The 20,624-nt window shown below is 41.4% G+C and overlaps 1 protein-coding gene across 1 annotated transcript in view; it reads left to right on the plus strand.

The window, feature by feature from the left end:
• ogfod3 (2-oxoglutarate and iron dependent oxygenase domain containing 3) overlaps positions 1-20,624 on the plus strand; it is a 33,173-nt gene that overhangs the window by 3,496 nt on the left and 9,053 nt on the right. Inside the window, exons 3-8 of the mRNA XM_082543684.1 lie at positions 50-125; positions 263-305; positions 3,335-3,399; positions 4,203-4,259; positions 4,722-4,875; positions 12,924-13,047. Coding sequence (XP_082399810.1) covers positions 50-125; positions 263-305; positions 3,335-3,399; positions 4,203-4,259; positions 4,722-4,875; positions 12,924-13,047 — 519 coding nt within the window. The remainder of the gene's footprint in view (positions 1-49; positions 126-262; positions 306-3,334; positions 3,400-4,202; positions 4,260-4,721; positions 4,876-12,923; positions 13,048-20,624) is intronic.

The raw sequence follows: 20,624 nt of genomic DNA on the forward strand, positions 1-20,624 counted from the left end.
TTATGCTCCTGTTGTTTTTGAAAACCTCTCCTGGCCGTCCTCTCCTCAGGATGCACCCCTCAGAAGTGTGGCCGTGCTGTCACAGACGGCGTGGTGACGAGGGAGGAGGCTCAGACACTCAGGAGGTAAACAATGTCATTCTGAGAGCGCTGGGTCTCATTTCCCTCCCTTCCCTGCTACCTTTGTGCTTTTCTCCTTCATCATCTTCTGTGTTTTGTGGTGCAGCTGAATTATTCTCTGTGCTTTTGTCTCTGGCACACAGGCTGGCTGAGAGGGGGCTGGCTCTGGCTGGGTCAGAGGGAGGAGTGAGTATATCCCCAAATAATGCTGTTGGAATAACATGACAGTAGGGCTGCCACAAATGATTATTTTGATAGTCGACTAGTCACGATTATTTATGCGATTAGTCGACTAATCAGATCATCATCCACTGGACGTAAAACGTACAGCTTGATGCACCAGCAGCATCTGCTCTTATATAACTATCATTAGCTTACAGCTTTAAGTGTTTAAGGTCTGTGCTAACTAAAAATAAAGACAAGATGATAGTTTATTAAATTTTAATGAAATTTGCAGATTGTTCGGTGAAGTTTAATAAACTCCTTGCTATCTAAAATATAACGGGATACCGGAGTAAATTCTGGAGCATCTCACACTTCTGATAATCAGCTGTCTGCTTGACGTTTATTCAGCTGTGTAAAAACTATAACTTTGATCTCAGACAAACCGATTCACTCAGGAACAAATAAAATACTAAAAAAGCCAAACAATAACATTTTAAGTTATCTAAGTGACTTATGTATGTTTAACCTGAGTAGCGAAAGACAGCGGTGGGTTTGAAAACGAGTTGCTGGGAGTCCGGTGTTCTCACGGGCTCCAGTTAGCCTTGCCCCCGGCTCGCTATCGAGCTAGTGGGTAACAGATGTCTCCGAAAACGTCGGAGTGCTTTTGAAAATATGTGGTGTCTTGATAAACTGAGCCGATATTTGAGGTTTACACAGCTACATTCTCGCCTGAAAATATGTTAAACGTTTATTTTCTGACCCAGAAAGAATAATAAGAGTAACATTAAAACTAACTAGCTGCCGCCATTGTTGGAAACTGAGCTGGGCTGCGCTATGAATTCTGGGACAGAGCTACTTCTTCTTCTTCGGGGTTTAACGGCAGCTGGCATCCTTGTACATGCAGTGCTGCCATCTTCTGTTTCAGTCCGTTATTACACTCTTAAATACTACTACTTATTCCTGCGTCTTTTGGGATCTTACAAAGCTTCAAACGACGCGTCGACTATTAAATCAGTCGTTGACGATTTTGATAGTCGACGTAATCGTGACTAGTCGACTAATCGTGGCAGCCCTACATGACAGTGAAGCAGGGATAACCCGGCTATCTCTGAGACAGCAAGCTTTCAACAAGTGCATTTATACAGGATTAAATGGGTGGTTCGTGTTTTTAATACTAATAAAGCATGAAATATATTAACAAACAGCCTTTGAAATTAAAACTAACATGAGAAATATGGACGTCACTCCAAAACATCCACTCCCACCTTGTTTACTCAGCTTGAGTGTTGATTGTACGTTGCATTAGAGTTTTTGTATCATGGCTGGTATATTTTTATAGCCAGTTTGATATTTACACATGTGTCCTATAACTTGTAATGAGAGTGCATTCATGTGCAGTGTTGTGAAATTCATCCTATCGTGGTAAAGTTTCATTTTATAGACATTTCAGTCTCTTTATAGATACAGAAGTATTAGAGGAAGATGACAGAATCATTTTTTTATTAGTAGTGAAAGAAACTTTACCCAGTTAGTAAGATGGGATCCTCTCATACTGTCATGTTGAAACTGATCTTATCTTATCTTATCTTATCTTATCTTATCTTATCTTATCTTATCTATCTTATTTAGAAAGAGGGACAATGCATATTAATGAACATTTTAACAAATGCAAATGATTATAGCCTATACCCTTAATTTCCATCTGCAGACCCTCTGGCAGGTTGGTGTTACACACAAGTTAGTAAAAACATACAGATACACTATTTACAGACAAAAAGGACAAAAACAGTGATGACATCATATTAGAACAAACAATGACAAGAAGAGTGGACAGCAGAGGACAATATAGAGAACAATAACGGAAACAGGAAAAATGTAAACATTTGTTTTAAGAGACACATTTTTCTTTCTTTTGCCAGGAAAATGAGAACTGGGCACATGTGCAAATATAGATGGAAATGCAGTTTATAAGGCAAAAACAATTCTTTAAAGCTTAAAAGTCAGTATTTGTTTGACTGCTTTATTGTGGGTTTTGTTGCAAAGCAGCAATCTGCAGAGGGTAAGCTTTAATACAACAAGGTAAATGAGCACTGAGGGTGACTATGAGCAATCTCCCTTCAACTTTGTATTCTACGTCAAAATGATCCCACACTGTTCAGATGATTAATGTATGCATTTGTCTACATCCATCTGGGAGTGTGAGCAGAGCTTTTGAATAACCCATCCGTCTTTTAAAAAAAAAGAAAAAGCTGACAGGGGAACAGAAGGAAATCCAGCTGTTTTTTTTGTTTTTTCTTTAAATAAAAAAATAATTGAATCTGTCATGGGCTGTGTGATATGTAAATGACTCGGTATGTAATGGCTTCTTTTGAGAAAGTCTAAACAGTTTTCTTAAACACCCGGGCACTGTAGTTTTTAGAAAACTAATTGGTATGTGGCACATTTATTAGGAATTAGTGTCTGATGAAGTTTTATCAGCAGTTCTAGGAAGCCTGTTCAACAACAGGAATGTGTATGTGCTGTAGTTATTACATCTGTGTTTTTGTTGGATGTGAATGAAATAATACTCCAGTATGAACCTAGAAAGCACCACTGCTGTAATGGGCCCTCTCAGCACTTGAGGGCAGGCTTGAGCAATAACTAGAGCTTTGGCTCTTTTGCTGTGGAAGATGAAACTGGGACTGCCTGGATGTTCCGGGCACTCTCCAGTAATGCTTTCCGCTCCCCCCAGGCCTGGTCCACAGCCAATAAAGGAGCTGTTTATGGAGTGTTAAGACACTCACATGAACCGAGGGGAAGCCACAGAGAGACTTCTTTGAAAATGACTTATTTTCAGATCAGTGTCCCCGAGGAGTTGATAAGCAATAACAAGTAAAGGGCAGAGGGAGAACGCCACAAAAAGGCCACTGAGGGATCAGTGTTGACCCTTGAAACGGTCACTGTGTCATGCTTGTACCAGTGCACATCAACACTTTGGAATTATTTGTTCAGCTGACTTGTTTTTTGTTGTTATTTGCACACATTCCAGTTCTTTTGTTTGTACCCTGCAGGCCTCCATACTGGACCTGCACTCTGGAGCCTTGTCGATGGGAAAACAGTTTGTTAACATATACAGGTGGGAAAGTACATCAGTTTTTTTATTTGTTCTTCTATAGCTCAACACAGAAACTGTGTAAAAAAAACAAAACAGACTGTTCGTTTTTATGAATGGGGAAACTATCCATAGAGGCCAAACTGTGTTACATACCAGGCTGAAAACATTTTAACATGCTGATTTATGGGGACTGACTCCGTTTTGGAACTGCAGATTTTGGCGCTTCTGCATTGGCTTCATTTTACAGCCCTAGACACTCGGTACTTATGTCTACAAGGTTTTTCCAGTTTGTTCCCCAGCAGGAACCGCCTACAACATCATGTGCAGAAATCTAGTCGTAGTATCGAGTTGACAATCAATCTTAATGATGACGGACTCTGTGAGCTGAACTCTCCAGGTTCAGCGACCCGCACAAATCTCATTCATCAGCGCTGGTACAATCAGTTTTCTGCCTCAGTTTCCTTCCGTCGCTCTCTAGTCACAGCGCAGGTGGCTGACACGAGATCCTCAGGGACCATCTGGCTGACTTTAATCAGGAAATAGTGACGGTGGTACTCCCAGCTCACTTCCCACCCGGTTAGCCTCCCCTCCGCTGGGGACTTCCTCATGCGAAACAGTCAGATGTTCAGAATCTGTTGCGTTTGGACGGTTGGGTGGGAATACCTGTCTGGATAATGGTGCACTGTGCTGTGAAATATTAATTTCTCCTAACAGATCCCATCTCCTCTGCTCTGTTTCCCCCCCTGTCCTCCTCTCTGTGTTTGTGTCTCTGATTGGCTGTGTCTGGACCTGCCTGTGGTTGTGCGGTGGGGATGTGACTGCAGGTATTTTGGGGAACGGCTCAAGGATGTATTCACACAAGAGGATTTCCAGCTTTACAGGTGATGAAGGAACCGTTATTAAAAATCTTTCTGTATATTTTTAGAGTTTAAACCAAAAAGAAACACCTGAATTTTTAAAATGGTTACATACGCAATGTTAGTTGTTAATACATGTCCTGTTTTATTTGCATCGATAAAATACAACTATTACATCATTTAGATGTACACATATTTAGGTTTCGTTGTTCGCAATGTGCACATACAACCTTTCTATTATTAAAAAGTAACATAGAACTAAAATGACTGAACATTGTCACAAACCTTTTGCTAATAGCAGTTTTAGTGCTCGAGCGTTTGTGTAAATATCAGTGCTTGTTGAGCCCTGCAGAGCTTTATTTGTGATATTTTTTAAAAGCTCGAGCAGCGCTGCCTGACGGCGTACCCCGGTCATAAATCATTCTGTTTGAAGAAATAAAGTCAGAGCTTTCAACCTGTCATATTGTGTCTGTTTATCCCCGGTAGAGATGTGCGTGGGCGAATCCAGGAAGTTATCGCTCAGACGTTTGGTTTGGACCCAGCTTTGATGTACCTCACCAAGCCCACCTTCTTCTCCAGGATCAACAGCACGGCAGCCAAGACCCAACACGACGAGTACTGGCACCCGCACATTGATAAGGTAAGGCACAAAAACCGGATCCTCGTCTGTTTTTCAGAACAAGCAAGAAAAACTAAAAGAACCAGTCCGACATTATGTGTTGTTGTCAGCGACGTTACCTTGTTAAGTTTAAAGCCCTCCACAAGGCAGGTTTCATAAGGTAGGCTAATTCATTAATCATTAAATTAACAGAATAAGGAAATAAAAATGAATTTTTACTAATGTTAGTGAGTTATCTCTGTCCATGTCAGTAGTCTGTGCAATAGAGGCAATTAATAAATTTTATATTGTGGTAAACACTCACTGGAAACCTCATTAGGTGCATCTGTTCAGCTGCTTATTAATGCAGATATCTAATAAGTCAATCACAAGGCAGTAGCCTAATATATTCAGGCATGTAGACATGGTGACAGCAACATGCTAAAGTTCAAATTGAGCATCGGGATGAGGACGAACGGTGATGTGAGTGACTTGGAACGCGGCATGATTGTGAACTTGTTTGGGTATTTCAGAAACTATTTATGAACTGTGGATTTTTTTCCCAATCAATCGTCTCCAGGGATTAAAAATAATTTTTCAAATAAAATAAAATATCCAGTGAGGGAATCCAGTTTGTGACAATGTCTGATGCCAGAGATCAGAGGGGAATGGGCAGACTGATAGGAAGGTAACAGTAACTCAAATAACCACTTGACCTGTGACTTTGACATGTACTGTCAGAATTTGGTAGAAATGACATGAAAGCATGGATCCTTCCTGCTTTCTATCAGTGGTTCAGACTGGTGGTGGTGTAGTGGTGTGGTTGATATTTTCTTGGCACAGCTTTGGTTTGTAATAAGATGATAATGGCTGCAATTACAGCCTCAGGGCCTGAATTATCAAGACTGTTTATAGACGCAAAACTCCGAGCGAATATTAACAGGACAATTTCAGTGCCGGATTGCTGAATTATCGAGATAGCAGCTGATCGCAAAAAAAAGCAAATGGTTTCTTATTGAAGGCTAAAGTCAATTATCTGGCAGAGAGACCCCCATAGAGGATGAAGATCAAGTGAGATTAGAAAACAGTGGCCCCATGGATTTTGTGTCTCCAGTGATTCCATTCAGGTTAGTAAAAGGGTGTATCTCATTATCTTGTTGAACTGAGTGGGAACCTTTTTGCAACATCAAAGCAACAGTGAAAATGATCTCAAGGCCTCTCCACCCACATCTTGTTCTCACTTAAAATGTATTGTAGACTTTTCTGAAATGAACAAAGATCTGAATTTCTGTTAAGCTCAGTTTGTTTGCTACTAGGTCACTTTCAATGAAGAGAAAGTTGTCAGTACTGGAAGACTTTTCCTTTTACCTTTAAGCGAGGTTGCAAACATGTAGTGCCAAGCCCACTCCGGTCTGTATCTGCCATATATGTGATAGTGATGGGAATTCCAGCTCTTTTTAGAGAACCAGCTCTTTTGGTTCGGCGCACTAAACCGGCTCTTCAGGTTGTTTTGTTGCTTTAATTAATTTTTTATTATTAACAACAATATAAAATTATGCACAAAAGGAATTACTAATGCAAAAAAAAGTGGTTTTATTTATATATGTTTATATATAAATATATACGGTGGCCCCTAGAGTACAAACACGTACAAACTCCAAAAAGCACGTACAAATTCCAAAGCACGTACCCCTAAATAGGGATGGGTATCGAAAACCGGTTCTTGTTGAGAACCGGTTCCCACTGTTTCAATTCCTTGGAATTGTTTACCATTTTTGCAAACGATTCCCTTATCGATTCCAGTCGCCCCGAATGACGTCACCACGTTGCGGAGCGTCATTTACCTGGCAGGAAACACGGCGCCTAAGCGGCTCAAACGCTCAAAAGTTTGATTACACTTTACGAGAACGGATGACAACAGGGCAACTTGCAATACTTGCAAAGTAGATATTTCATTTAAGGGAGGAAACACTACGAATATGCAAAAGCATTTGCTCACAAAACACGCGATGACCTTAAATGAATGTCGTGTTTTTAATTCCGCTCTGGACTCGTGAATCTCAACCCAGCAGCAGCGGTAACGTTTGCACGTCCTCTCCCGTTAATGCGGCGGATAAATAATCAACTAACAGTGCATATTATGTTAGCGCGATCTGTCTTATTACAAAACCTGCCATTGCTGTGCATTTAGGTGACCATGATGAGAGAGACAGACAGAGTCTGGCTCAGATGCTGGCAGTTCTTGCTGCAGTTTACCATTAGCGTCTCCTTTCAAGCCAGGATAGACGAATGTCACCGAGCAGTGACTAAGTTTTTGGTGTGCGTGCCACACCAGAAACTCCCATTTACCACAGCAGATGCTCCGATTTTCGGTAAGTGAATGTGTTTAATTGTAGGCAGGGACATTACTGGATATTCTTGTGTAATTTCTACAGAATAATTTATGTTGTATTTTGTTATTGCTACAGACGAATATTTATTTTATTATTTTACATTTACGATTTTCTTTCCTGGGGACCCTGTGACACCCCATTGAAGAGCCGTAGGCTGGATCTCTTAAGATCTCACTGTTGGGTTTGTAAGGCCATGTTACTCCTAAATTTCTATCTTGTTCAAAGAGAAGATATAAAACAAAGTTCTAAGCTATTCGACCTTAGTGTTCTCCTTTTTTAAAAAGAATCGATAAAGAATCGAATCGTTAAAAAGAATCGAAAATGGAATCGGAATCGTGAAAATCTTATCAATACCCATCCCTACCCCCAAACCCAGGTTGATTTTCAGAAAAATCAAAGGATTGATTTTAAGTGTGCCGTATGTTCCCAAAAAACACGGTATTAACGACGGCCCGCTAGCATGCGCTACCAAAAAATGCTTTGTTGCGTATCTGACGGACGAAAGCTAAACCAGTTCCACACCACTGAAGTTGCAGCACTTTTGCAAACCGATTCTGGTTCATCCGTTTCATTCAACGATTCGCTTTCACCCTTCTCATTCTCCGTCGCCGCCATGCTTTTTCCGCCATGTGCGTATGAAAACAAAGGCACTGCGCATGCGCGCTTTACCCATATTCTATCACGATATTTCATTTTCTTATCGTTGCCCAACATTATACCGGTATTACCATGAACGGTATGATATGGCCCAGCCCTAACACCTACTAATATTTTTTGATCATCCCTTATACCATCAGTTCAGCAGTTCTAAAACAGCTGCTGTTTCACATTTAGACATGGTTTTACATAGATCATGGCTTCAAATAGGTGACATTGCCATGCAAGGCAGGTTGTTAATTTCCTGTAGCCCATGTCTCTGTTATGTAAACTCTTCACATCCTACATCATTCAGTCATAATTTCTATTCATGAGGTGCAGCTTTAAAGCTCGCTGCTTTAATCTCGCTCTTTCATTTTACACTTTGGTCATTGTCATGACACATTCTCTGCTCTGCGTTTGAAAGAAGACCTTGAGGAAATTTGAGTTAGATGTGTTCTGATAGGAAAAGACCAACAAACTTTTAATGGCTTACAAATTATGTTATTAAGAGTGAAAAATGTGTTAGTAAGTAAATTCTGAAAAGAGTTTTCTTATTGGAAGAATTTCTTCTTGTATTTTTTTAATGTGTTACTGAAGAGCTGGTGAAAGAAAAACACTTTAAAATGTAAGAGATGTCCCTGAATGCTGCTTTTGCAATCGTGTTTAAACTGCACGTCAGTCTGAATATTATTCTGTGGTTCTCCTGCTACACGAGGCAGAAACGACATGTTTCTGTTACGTGTTCACTTTGCTTGTGACGATCGTGCTATCTTTCTAAGATTATTCTTGTTTGCTTTCGTTTCATCCTTGGTGTATACTTAACACCTAATGTGAGCCCTGTGGCCATATTAATATTTGCCACCTAATCGTCTCCTGCTGGCCTTTGACAGCTGGTAAAACTTAATCAGAAAGAGCCACTTTTTCCCCTCCATCTGTCTCTGCTGCTATTTTGGGGCTAATTGTCCAACCCAACTCTCATTTAAATGTAAATGGCCCTTGGCTGTCTTGGGTGGTCGATTTTTCTTCCCATCGATCATAGCACTGATACGGTGTCATAGCAGCAGTTGGGGTGTGACAGCACAGAGAGTGTGTTTTATCTCATATCTGGAGTTGTAATGAAATGGAATTGAAGGTGAAGACACGAGTGTCAAGTAGTCTGTTCATTCCTGACCCTTCCTTGACTTTTGCTGGAGTAAAGCTGCACATCAACTTACTAACATGGTAATCACCCTGGATTTACCCTGAAATACAACCGCTCTGATGCACCCACCAAGGATAATTGCACTCTCTTCAGACAATGTTTGCAACTCCACCAAACAAACGTATTGTCACCAAACACTCAGATCTTTTCACAGCCTCAAATAGCACCTGGTCCATTTTTTTTACAAAGGCTGTGTCACACTGTATCACACAAAGATGGCATCTTGCATACACTCATTATTTTACACTGACAATGGGTCAGATGAATGTGTGTCGTGACAAACATATAAAATGGTGCAGTTCTGATCAGCCCCACATCAGTTGAAGGGACATTGTTGTGTGTTTGACTCATCCATGACCCACCAGTGTTCTTAGTTAAGAAGTTTATCTGTTAAGATTGTTTGGTACATGTAATGCAGTCATTCTGTACCCTTAGTAGGAAAAACAGGCTTAAAGCAGAACGTTTCCACCTCTGTGCTTGACTGTGGACATGGCGTACTTTGGATCCCAACTAGGGAGGATCACAAAGACGAATGTAACAACATTGTCATCCCCTATGTAGCCGTTGTATCGGAAAAAAACTCAGGAGAGTCTTCTCCAAGCATGACATCCCGGTGTACTTCAGGCCAAGCAACGAACTCGGACAAAAACTGGTTCATCCCAAAGACAAAAATCCTAAACACAAACTTAACAATGTAGTGTATGCTGTACAGCATAGCGAGTAATGCCCAGACCTCTACATTGGAGAGACCAAACAGCCGCTTCACAAGCTGTTAAGGTTCAAAGTTGAGGAAGGAGAGTACAAACCAGCCTTGGTCCAGAAGCTCTTTGGTCAAACAATGATTTTAATGAACACACGTGTGGGAAGACACTCTGTACGCAGACAGCCAGTAGTCCTCGACTTAATCAAAGCATGAACAGATATTTTATAGCATCAGGGTTTGTTTACTGACGCCCCTTCATGCGTCACCGGTACATTTTATACATAGATCAGATCAACACCAGAATGACTTTTCACCTAGAAAATCATCTTCTATTTTCATGGCTTGGTACTTTCCGTTCTTATCTTAAAATGAATTGTTCCTCTTTCTTGCCGAGACAACAAGGACGGTTCCTCTAAATAAATTTAACTAATGTGTGTGTATGTGTTGACCTCACATGCTCTTTGTGTCACCTCTTAACTGTCTGTGTCTCGTCCTCAAATGCTCCTCAAAATAACCTGCACTTAGACTCTGCTTTCGGTTTCAGTTCTGCAAAAGGCACACTCTGCAAACCTGCAACTTCCTGTCAGCCTGCAACTTAGTCTCTCTGAAAGACACACACTGTTTAAACATCTGAATGCAATATAAACTCCAGATTATATTATTAATGCAATGGTAATAATGACAATTATTTAACAATAGCAGTAAAATAATTTCCCTGCTCCACAAAGCGCATGGCACAACACAGAAGAGCCACCTCCACAGGACAAGACTCAGCTGTCCACCTGCATCTAAAGGACAAAGGTCACTCTTTCGAGGATGCCAATGTTCACATTTTGGACAGAGAGGACAGATGGTTTGAAAGAGGAGTGAAAGAAGCCATCTATGTCCACTGTGAGCGACCATCTTTGAACAGAGGCGGTGGTTTACGACACCAACTGTCTGCCATCTATAATCCAGTGTTGAGATCCCTTCCCAGACGCCTTAACGCCCACTCACATCCTGAGTCATGTGACCTCTGGAAATCACATAATAGGCTGGGGCTAGGTTTCACAATGAGCTCACCCAAAACCTTGGCTGATTGTGACCTACACCCGTTTTCACACCTTGGCTCGTGTGATTAGGTAGAGGATCATTAGGGGGTCTATGTCTCTCTTGGGGGGACACTTCCACAGGGTTTAAATCTGGGACTCTCCACCATTTGACCTAAGAACCAAAGAAGGTTCTTGGATGAGAGGTGAAACGTCTTCAAGCAACTTAAAGAAGTCCAGATGCTTTTCTTTCCAAGCTCCTTAGACTACTTTGGATCATGGAACATTTCTCTTTCTCCAAACGTGGCGGGTCAAGTTGCTGCCAAACAGCTCGATTTTGGTGCATTAGTGCATGAATTCTAACTGCAGCACTTTCTCCATAGCTCCTGTAAATTATTTAGAAGTCAGCAAACTTGTGCCTTCTTGAGCAGGAGACCCTGCAGGTGTGTTACCAGTTGTGGACCACCTGCCTTCAGATTGTTAACAAGCTCCCATCGTGTAGTTTTAAGCTAATTTACCTCCTTTCTCATGATCATCCTCACCCCATCAAAGAAGATCGATGGTCATTTTGTTTCTTAAAGTTTTTGAATAATCGCAACAGCAGCTCTCACCTTGTTTTTTTTTCTTTCAAAAATGACCTGGCTGTGTCTCTAATAAAACACTACTCTGCTTCACTTCAGCAGTATCAGGTAATGTTCATATGTTGATTCATGGTTTTTCTTCAGTTTTTGATTTATTGCAGAATATTTAATTTAATTTAAATTTTAATCATCAAGTAAACATTTGCACTTCTTTGAATCGGTGTCTGGAAATAATTGTCAATAAATGTGTCAGAATGTCAAATTCGTAACTCAGTGTTTCGAGATAGGTGGAACCTGTCCTATTTAAAACTGGTGTTTAAGCCGTGCTGTTCTCTTTGCTTTCTGTGCAGTCATTGTAAGATGCACGCTAAACCATTTTCTTTTTTTCAAAGTTGTGGATTCCTTCAAGTCTAGAAAGCCAGTTAGATATTCTAACTAGCGTCTACGTTTAACTACATTCAATGGAGTGTAAATTATTTTTCACATGACTTTAAATACTAGGGGATTTTAAGCATCTTCAAACTCACTACTTTGGTTTTCAGACCTGCAAAATCCTTTTGAAACTTCAGCAGCGTTTGCTGTGAGCTTCTGTTACAGTAACAGTGTATAAGCAACAATTGGCTTTTACTATTAACAGATGTGTGCTAGGTGTGTTGCCTGGCATTGTAAATCTCAGTAATATGTTAACTTTTCAGATTTACAGTGCATGTTAGTAAAATGTGTTTAAACGTTAGCCAAAAATAACATCTTACATAAGATGATTCTAACTTCAGGCAGCTTCTCAGTCCCCATGGTTACACTATATTTCCATTTCACACTCTTCTCTAATTGGAGAACACAGGCGTTCGGGCACACGCACATTAAGAGACAAATGTTCATGAATTGTTAAAGTTTCCTATTGTAGAACTCGATTGGAAACACTTAGGAGCGCTTTGTGAACGATGCCGGTTTGACGTCGTTTCAGGGATTCATAAAACTCTTAGCAGCTTACTTTTGTTCTCTCTTTGAAGTGAGAGGACTTATTTCACAGCAAGAAATAAGAGAGGCAGCCGTTTCTTGTTCCCTCTCAGCTTACCTTCAGATGATATATTAAGGTTTTGAGATCAGGCGCTTTCACGTTAGCACTGCTATTAGTTGTTCTGCAGAAACGGGCAACAGTTCACTTCCCATGAATAACGCTTGCTGCTGCTCAAAGCGGCATCGTTTTGACTTGTATTTGAGTGATTACAGATACGATGGGGGGAGTGGGAGGGAGGACCTGGCAGCAGGTAATCTTTGAGAGACGTAAAGACAAAGCTCTTCTTTTTCCACATGAGCTGCTGACACAGTGGGCACAAACAGGTGGCTGCCATCCTGCTGTGCTCATGATGATGGAGCGGTGCTGCTGCTCCACGTGAACACATTAAATTTTAAAGCGTGCAGAAGTTTGGGAATGAACTTGTGACACGTGTGTGTTGTGAGTGTTGGTTGAATATGGAGATGAGACATGAAATTATATTATTCAGCTCTCAACTCGTGCTTTCCTCCTCTCTCCCTGTCTGCCAGGTGACCTATGGCTCTTTCGACTACACCTCCCTCCTGTACCTGTCTGACTACGGCTCTGACTTCACTGGAGGTAGATTTGTCTTCATGGACCAGAATGGCAACCGGACTGTGGAACCACGGACAGGTATTAGAAGCTGAATCTACCTAACTCTTTTTTAGCTTTAAGCCTTTTTTTAATGCTTGACCTGCTTAAAGACAGGATGGTGTAAACGCAGGCCGTCGACGTTAACACCTGATAGCTGATTCGTTCTCATAAGCCTAAAAGTTAAAGTAAATGATGTGAGACAGATAAATGATTTCATTATAACAGCAGAGGTTAAAATTATAATTGCTGAGCTGCATTAGGGAGCCTGGAGGTGGTTTTAGCACACTAATGTGTGCAGCAAAGTGGGCGTAATCCTCTGTAAGTGGGTAATCAGCAGTACAGACTGTAGCACAGTGCGCATGCAGGGGATTTGTTTTTTTATTGAGCTTTTAGGACCTAAAAAGTTAGAAGTAACTACATGTGGTCTTTTTTTAGTAAGTAACGTGATCTGTCTGTGTCAACACTTCACATTAAGGAAAAAAAATGGGCAACACTATAAGCAAATGAACACCTTGAAGACTGAAGCAGAAAAGCCTAGAGGGGCATCTGCTTTTCAGACATTTTAAAGCGGAGGAGGAGTCCTCAGGGGGAGCATGCAGGAAATCTGGAAAGTTTCCAAGCTGGTCACTTTAAAGGAATGTGACACAGCATGTACACCGGTTTTATTTATATACTGAATTGGATGATATTGAAAGTGAGCAATAAATTGTTCTTCCTGTTTAACATATGGCACGCCATGCTTTATAAAGAGTGATTGGATTCTTTTTCTAGTTATAGATCTAACATGGCTTTTTAAAAAATCACATTTATTTAATTATTTCTGTCGTCCATTAAGTCTAAATGTAATGTCTGCGCTTTCTGGGGTGAAATACTGGTTACCTCACATTTTACTCTGTCAATACTTAATAGAGGCTCTCCAATATACAGACACACTTAAGATACTTGCTTTTAAGTAGAGAGTAAAGATGTAAGACAGAAGTAATTATCAAATATCAATAAGGTATTATTATTAAATAGATAATAACTGAGTCGTTGGTAATGTGCACCTTTTTTTACTTTTCCTTATTTTTGTCATATTAAAATTGTGGATGCTTCCAGGCAGACTGAACAACATCCACCTGCCACACTGACAGCTTTAAGATGTAGCACAGTTTACAGGGGGCACATATATTAAAACAAATAGCAAATATCTCCTGTCTTCTGTAATATATGCACTGTTGCACAGCCAGCAGACATGGAGCGCTGTTAAATGATCCTTTTTTGGTTTCTTTATCAGAAAGAGTTTGGCTTAAAGGGAGAGGAGCTGAAACGGCTCATTTCAGGGGATGGATCAACTGAGGGGCCATCTATCATAAATAAAATGATTATGATTAAGTTATGTGGAGTCCAGGGATAAAAATATGAACCTTTAGGAAGAATAATAGGACCACTTCAATCATTTATTATCCACAAATCTGTCCACATGATTCGTAACGAAGCGTAACTAAGCGTAACTAAGCGTAACTAAGCGCTCCATCAGGACTAAAACGTGTGTAAATAAGAAAAACTGTTGACTGAACAGATGACAGCAGCAGTTTGTTTTCTTAAACTGAACTAAGAAGAGGAAAAAATATGAGAACACTTTGCTGACGTTTGTTTTTTGGAAACTGGTTTTTGGTAATAAAAGGCAGCAAGTCAAAATATTAGGGATATCCACTCTCACTGGGGAGCTCTTATGGTGACTTCATGTTTTAAACTTTGTAGGTTGAGCATTCATCACTGTAACAGTAGATATATCACAGAAAATAAAGAAAACTATACAGGGAGTGCAGAATTATTAGGCAAGTTGTATTTTTGAGGATAATGTTATTATTGAACAACAACCATGTTCTCAATGAACCCAAAAAACTCATTAATATCAAAGCTGAATGTTTTTGGAAGTAGTTTTTAGTTTGTTTTTAGTTTTAGCTATTTTAGGGGGATATCTGTGTGTGCAGGTGACTATTACTGTGCATAATTAGTAGGCAACTTAACAAAAAACAAATATATACCCATTTCAATTATTTATTTTTACCAGTGACACCAATATAACATCTCCACATTCACAAATATACATTTCTGACATTCAAAAACAAAACAAAAACAAATCAGCGACCAATATAGCCACCTTTTGTCACGGTCTGCAGAGACAGGCCGTGCGGTGGTGTGTGTGATGGACCCAGGTGCATACACAAGTGAGTAGACGGGAGTGGACTTAACAGAAAGCGAGCCTTTATTATGGCTGAAGACAAAGTGCACAAACAAAGCAGGGATGGCGTGACTAGACTATAACTAAACTGGGAAAACTAATACTGCGACAAACTAAGAAAACTCAGACTATGATGATCACTGCAAGGACTGACCGTGAAAACATGGAGGTGAGAACACAGACGACGCAACACAGAGACTAAATACACATGAGGGATGATCAGGGGAAGTGGATGCACACGGGGAACACAGGTGACACTGATAATCATAACAAGACACGGCAGGAGTGAACGTAACACTGATGGGAGATGGGCAAAGTAAAGCAGGAAGTACACAGAGGTTCAAACAGGAGGAGAGAGAGCACGGGGAGAACGCAGACATAACGGGCTGGGGAAAACATAGAATAAAGCACAAAGAGAGACGAGGGCTCATAAATACACAGAGGGGCACACAGGGGGTAAGAGTCACGAAGGGAAAACACATAAGGAACAACGTAACAGATCAACCCAGGAAGCATGGCCTAAATAAAGAACAAAATACAAAAATACATGAAAACTAAGAATACTGGGCCCACATGGCCCAGGACCATGACACCTTTCTTTGCAAGGACACTCAAAAGCCTGCCATCCATGGATTCTGTCAGTGTTTTGATCTGTTCACCATCAACATTGCGTGCAGCAGAAACCACAGCCTCCCAGACACTGTTCAGAGAGGTGTACTGTTTTCCCTCCTTGTAAATCTCACATTTGATGATGGACCACAGGTTCTCAATGGGGTTCAGATCAGGTGAACAAGGAGGCCATGTCATTAGTTTTTCTTCTTTTATACCCTTTCTTGCCTGCCACGCTGTGGAGTACTTGGACGCGTGTGATGGAGCATTGTCCTGCATGAAAATCATGTTTTTCTTGAAGGATGCAGACTTCTTCCTGTACCACTGTTTGAAGAAGGTGTCTTCCAGAAACTGGCAGTAGGACTGGGAGTTGAGCTTGACTCCATCCTCAACCCGAAAAGGCCCCACAAGCTCATCTTTGATGATACCAGCCCAAACCAGTACTCCACCTCCACCTTGCTGGCGTCTGAGTCGGACTGGAGCTCTCTGCCCTTTACCAATCCAGCCACGGGCCCATCCATCTGGCCCATCAAGACTCACTCTCATTTCATCAGTCCATAAAACCTTAGAAAAATCAGTCTTGAGATATTTCTTGGCCCAGTCTTGACGTTTCAGCTTGTGTGTCTTGTTCAGTGGTGGTCGTCTTTCAGCCTTTCTTACCTTGGCCATGTCTCTGAGTATTGCACACCTTGTGCTTTTGGGCACTCCAGTGATGTTGCAGCTCTGAAATATGGCCAAACTGGTGGCAAGTGGCATCTTGGCAGCTGCACGCTTGACTTTTCTCAGTTCATGGGCAGTTATTTTGCGCCTTGGTTTTTCCACACGCTTCTTGCGACCCTGTTGACTATTTTGAATGAAACGCTTGATTGTTCGATGATCACGCTTCAGAAACTTTGCAATTTTGAGACTGCTGCATCCCTCTGCAAGATATCTCACTATTTTTGACTTTTCTGAGCCTGTTAAGTCCTTCTTTTGACCCATTTTGCCAAAGGAAAGGACGTTGCCTAATAATTATGCACACCTGATATAGGGTGTTGATGTCATTAGACCACACCCCTTCTCATTACAGAGATGCACATGACCTAATATGCTTAATTGGTAGTAGGCTTTCGAGCCTATACAGCTTGGAGTAAGACAACATGCATGAAGAGGATGATGTGGACAAAATACTCATTTGCCTAATAATTCTGCACTCCCTGTAATAGCTCCCCTTCAGTGTAAAAAGGTCGTCACTGAAGAAAATTTGAAAGATAAACTCAAAAGCTTTGTGTGTCGTATAGTCTGCTGATCGTGGAGGCCTCACTGTGGGGGAAGAGAAGAGGTGACGCTCCAAAGTGTCATGGTTTGTAATATTTGTGTGACCTAGTTTTTGTGCAAAAAACTTGGGGCAGCTTCCTTCTCGGCTCATATTCCCCCACGTACGCGTTACTCCTGAACGATTCTGTATGGGAAACATCGCCTGAGGCGTTTTCCTTCTGACAGCAAACCATCCCAGACTGCCTCCGCTCACCTTGTCCCTTCTTGAACTTCTTTCTTCACCGCTTTTCGCTCTCTCCCTTTATCTCCCCCACTGTCCATCATCTCGTGCCATTTACATCAAGTCTTTTGCCACTTTTAATCAAAAGCAATTCAGAAAAATGATATTTTACTACTTCTCTTACCTTAAATGCTTTTTTTTTTGTGCCTTTTTTCACCTCCATTTAATCTCTGCTACCACTCTCGCTCATGTGTCATACTCGGTGAGCTGCAGTGAAGGATCCTGGGCTGCTGACACTGTCTTGAACATCGACTGAAGGACGTATGATAATAAAGAGTGACTGCAGCGTGTCTGCCTCCTAGTCTCCTGTGACGGGTTTTGGTGAATAGCTCAGCCGTCTTGTATCGGCGAGGTGAGAATAACCTCCAGACAGCAAAGAGGGCGACATGAGCAGGATTTTTAAACCCAGTGAACATTGCAGGAGGAAGAGGAAGGTGGGGAAGAGGGTCATGGAAAAGTGAACTAGGAAAAGTACAGTCTGTCCCTTGGATAGATTTTTAAATGCTTGGCAATCTGTAAAGCTGGTAAATCCTAACCTGCTATGTGTGTGCGTCGAGTAGTAGACATGATACAGGCTCATTCATAATGCATCAACATCCCATCATTTTATTTTCTCTACTAAAATCCACCATCACCTCGTCAAGAAACTGTTTGGGATGGATCCCACTGACATGTTTTGACTTGATAAGAGTCTGATCCTCATATCTGGATGGATGATTAGTTTGCCGAGATAATCATGTCTCTTCGAGGCGACTGCAATGAACAAGGTGTAATTATAACACCAGGAAGACAATCAGGACTTTGCTGTCAGAGAGCGCAACAGTCAAGGATGTAATGACAACGAGCAGTAGGGGGACAGAGGTGGAGGTGTTCAGACTGCAGAGGAAAAAGTGGAGGATTAGATGAGATGATGGATAGATTTGTGGAATGTGAAAAGCGCCACCGATAGGGCAAGAAGGTAGGTCAGACACAGAAAATGGCTGGGAGACAGATAAAGAGTAAATACTGTGTGTGATAGCGTGAGAGATATGGTGTTTGGCTGGGAATGGCAGATACAAACAGGGTAATAAAAGGACAGAGCGAAAAAGACACGTCTACCAGTTAGAGGAGCCAGCAGCAGTTAACCTGACTGCTTGGATAACCACGGGGGAATTAGATAACCTCAGCTGGGCAGACACCTTAAAACGGCCGGTCTGACCTTGCCCGCTGTGCTTGTACAGACACACACAGTGTATGGAGTGAAAATATGTGCATTAATCTCTCACTCTGAGAAGGTGTGTTGTTTTAAAGACGCTGCTAGTGTGTGTGGGCGAAATCATACGATCGAAACGATGCCTTCAATGTTAGTCAGAAATGACCGTATATGGAAGATCAGCTTGCAGTGTTACAGGAAGTTGTAGGATTCTGCAGGTAGTTTAATTAAAGGCACAGGAAGCACAGAGTGACGCCGACTGGCTACTTAAATGTACCTACTACACAACTGCCATAAAGGGAAAGGACACTAAAACCATTTTTTTTGCCAGGGTTTAAACATATATGCCCATAGCTGGGCACTTGGGGATCAACTTCCTTTTGTATGCAGCCTCAAGTGGCCACTGGAACTTAATTTAAAATCCTTCTCCTAACATTCAAGGTCTTTAATATACAGACCTCATCTTATTTTAATGACCTCACAGTACCGTGTCATCCCAGTAGAGCAGTTCGCTCTCATACTGTTGGCTTACTTGTGGTTCCGAGGATATTTAAAGCCTTCAGCTTTCAGGCCCCTCTTCTGTGCTGCCAGTTTGGATTCGGGAGACAGACACCCTCTGTACGTTTAAGATTAGGCTTCAAACTTTCCTTGTCGATAAAGCTTATAGTTAGGGCGACACTAAATCCTCCCTTTGTTATGCTGCAATAGGCGTAGGCTGCTGGGAGCTTCACTAAGCGTTTCTTCTTCACCCACATTTTACTTTCTCCATCCACTGTGCGTTTACGCACCACTCTGCATTTAATCATTAGTTATTATCAATCTCTGGCTCTATACCAGAGTGTGTCTTTTGTCCAGTCTTCCTCCCCTCACTCCCAGCAGCAGATGACTGCCCTTCCCTGAGCCTGGGTTCATCGGAAGTTTCTTCCTGTTCAAAGGGAGTTTTTCCTTTTCACTGTCGCCAAGTGCTTGTTCATAGCGAGTCTTTGATTGTTGTATTATTGTAAGGTTTTTATCTTACAATATAAAGCGACTGTTGTTGTGAATTGGTGATATATAACTATTACTGAACTGAACTGAACTGAAGAAACTGTAGACTTTTAGCATGTCTGCACTCGGTTGATTTTTCATCCCTGGAGGCTGCCACTTGTTTAAAGTGAGAATTGTTTATAGAATTAAGAAGTAAAAGAGTCCTTGAATTTTGTATAAAATTTGGTTCCTCATGTTTCATCACAGACAGAATGATTAACATTAACGTGACAGTGGCTGGATCCCACACTTCTCATTTCTGTAGCTGTTTGTTAGACTCCTGTCTAATGCTCATTTCTTTTCAATGACAAACAGATTTTGTGTTAAGATGCTTTCATCCCTGCCGCACTGCCCTACAGTTTTCTACAGGTGGATGTGAGAAAGCAAGTTAGCTTTTAGCCTCCCAGCTCTGGAATCCAAAGTCTGTGTGGATTAAGACTGCAGAGATGTGAGAATAGCACAACTAACTGACCAGAGAATTCACAGTAATTGTTTGTGCATTGTGCGTCACGCGTCCTGCTGCATACCCTCCACTTGTCTAGTCAGAGCTCGCCTGAAGAGGATTTTCTCCTTCTTGTTCTACAAATGACGGGAAACGTCTTTGGATGACATCTGTACTTGATTCTTGTGAAATCATTTATGACTTTAGTATCGAGTGTAAGCCTGTATAAATGTATTGAGAGCTCGACAGAGTTCCGTGCATTTTCTTCCCATTTAGTTTGCGGTGCGTTGAAGCCTATCCTGGCTGTCACTGGATGGGAGCTGAAGCGAAGCCTGGACAGGTTGTCAGTCTATCACACAGCTAACACACCCCGACAGACAGCCAGTGGTGAGACGCCCAAATGCTACTGAAAATGTCCAGAATAATTTCACACTGAATAAAACAAGAACATTTTGCAGCTCTGTTCTTGTCTGAAGCTCACGGTGCTAACACTCTCAGAGTCATAATGCTAATAAGATGATGTTTAGCAGATATACATTTTCCAGCACTCGCCATCTTAAGCTGTATCCAGTTATCGTTAAAA

The sequence above is a fragment of the Aulonocara stuartgranti genome (assembly GCF_965226115.1).
Source record: "Aulonocara stuartgranti genome assembly, chromosome: 8".
Classification (NCBI taxonomy): Eukaryota; Metazoa; Chordata; class Actinopteri; order Cichliformes; family Cichlidae; genus Aulonocara; species Aulonocara stuartgranti.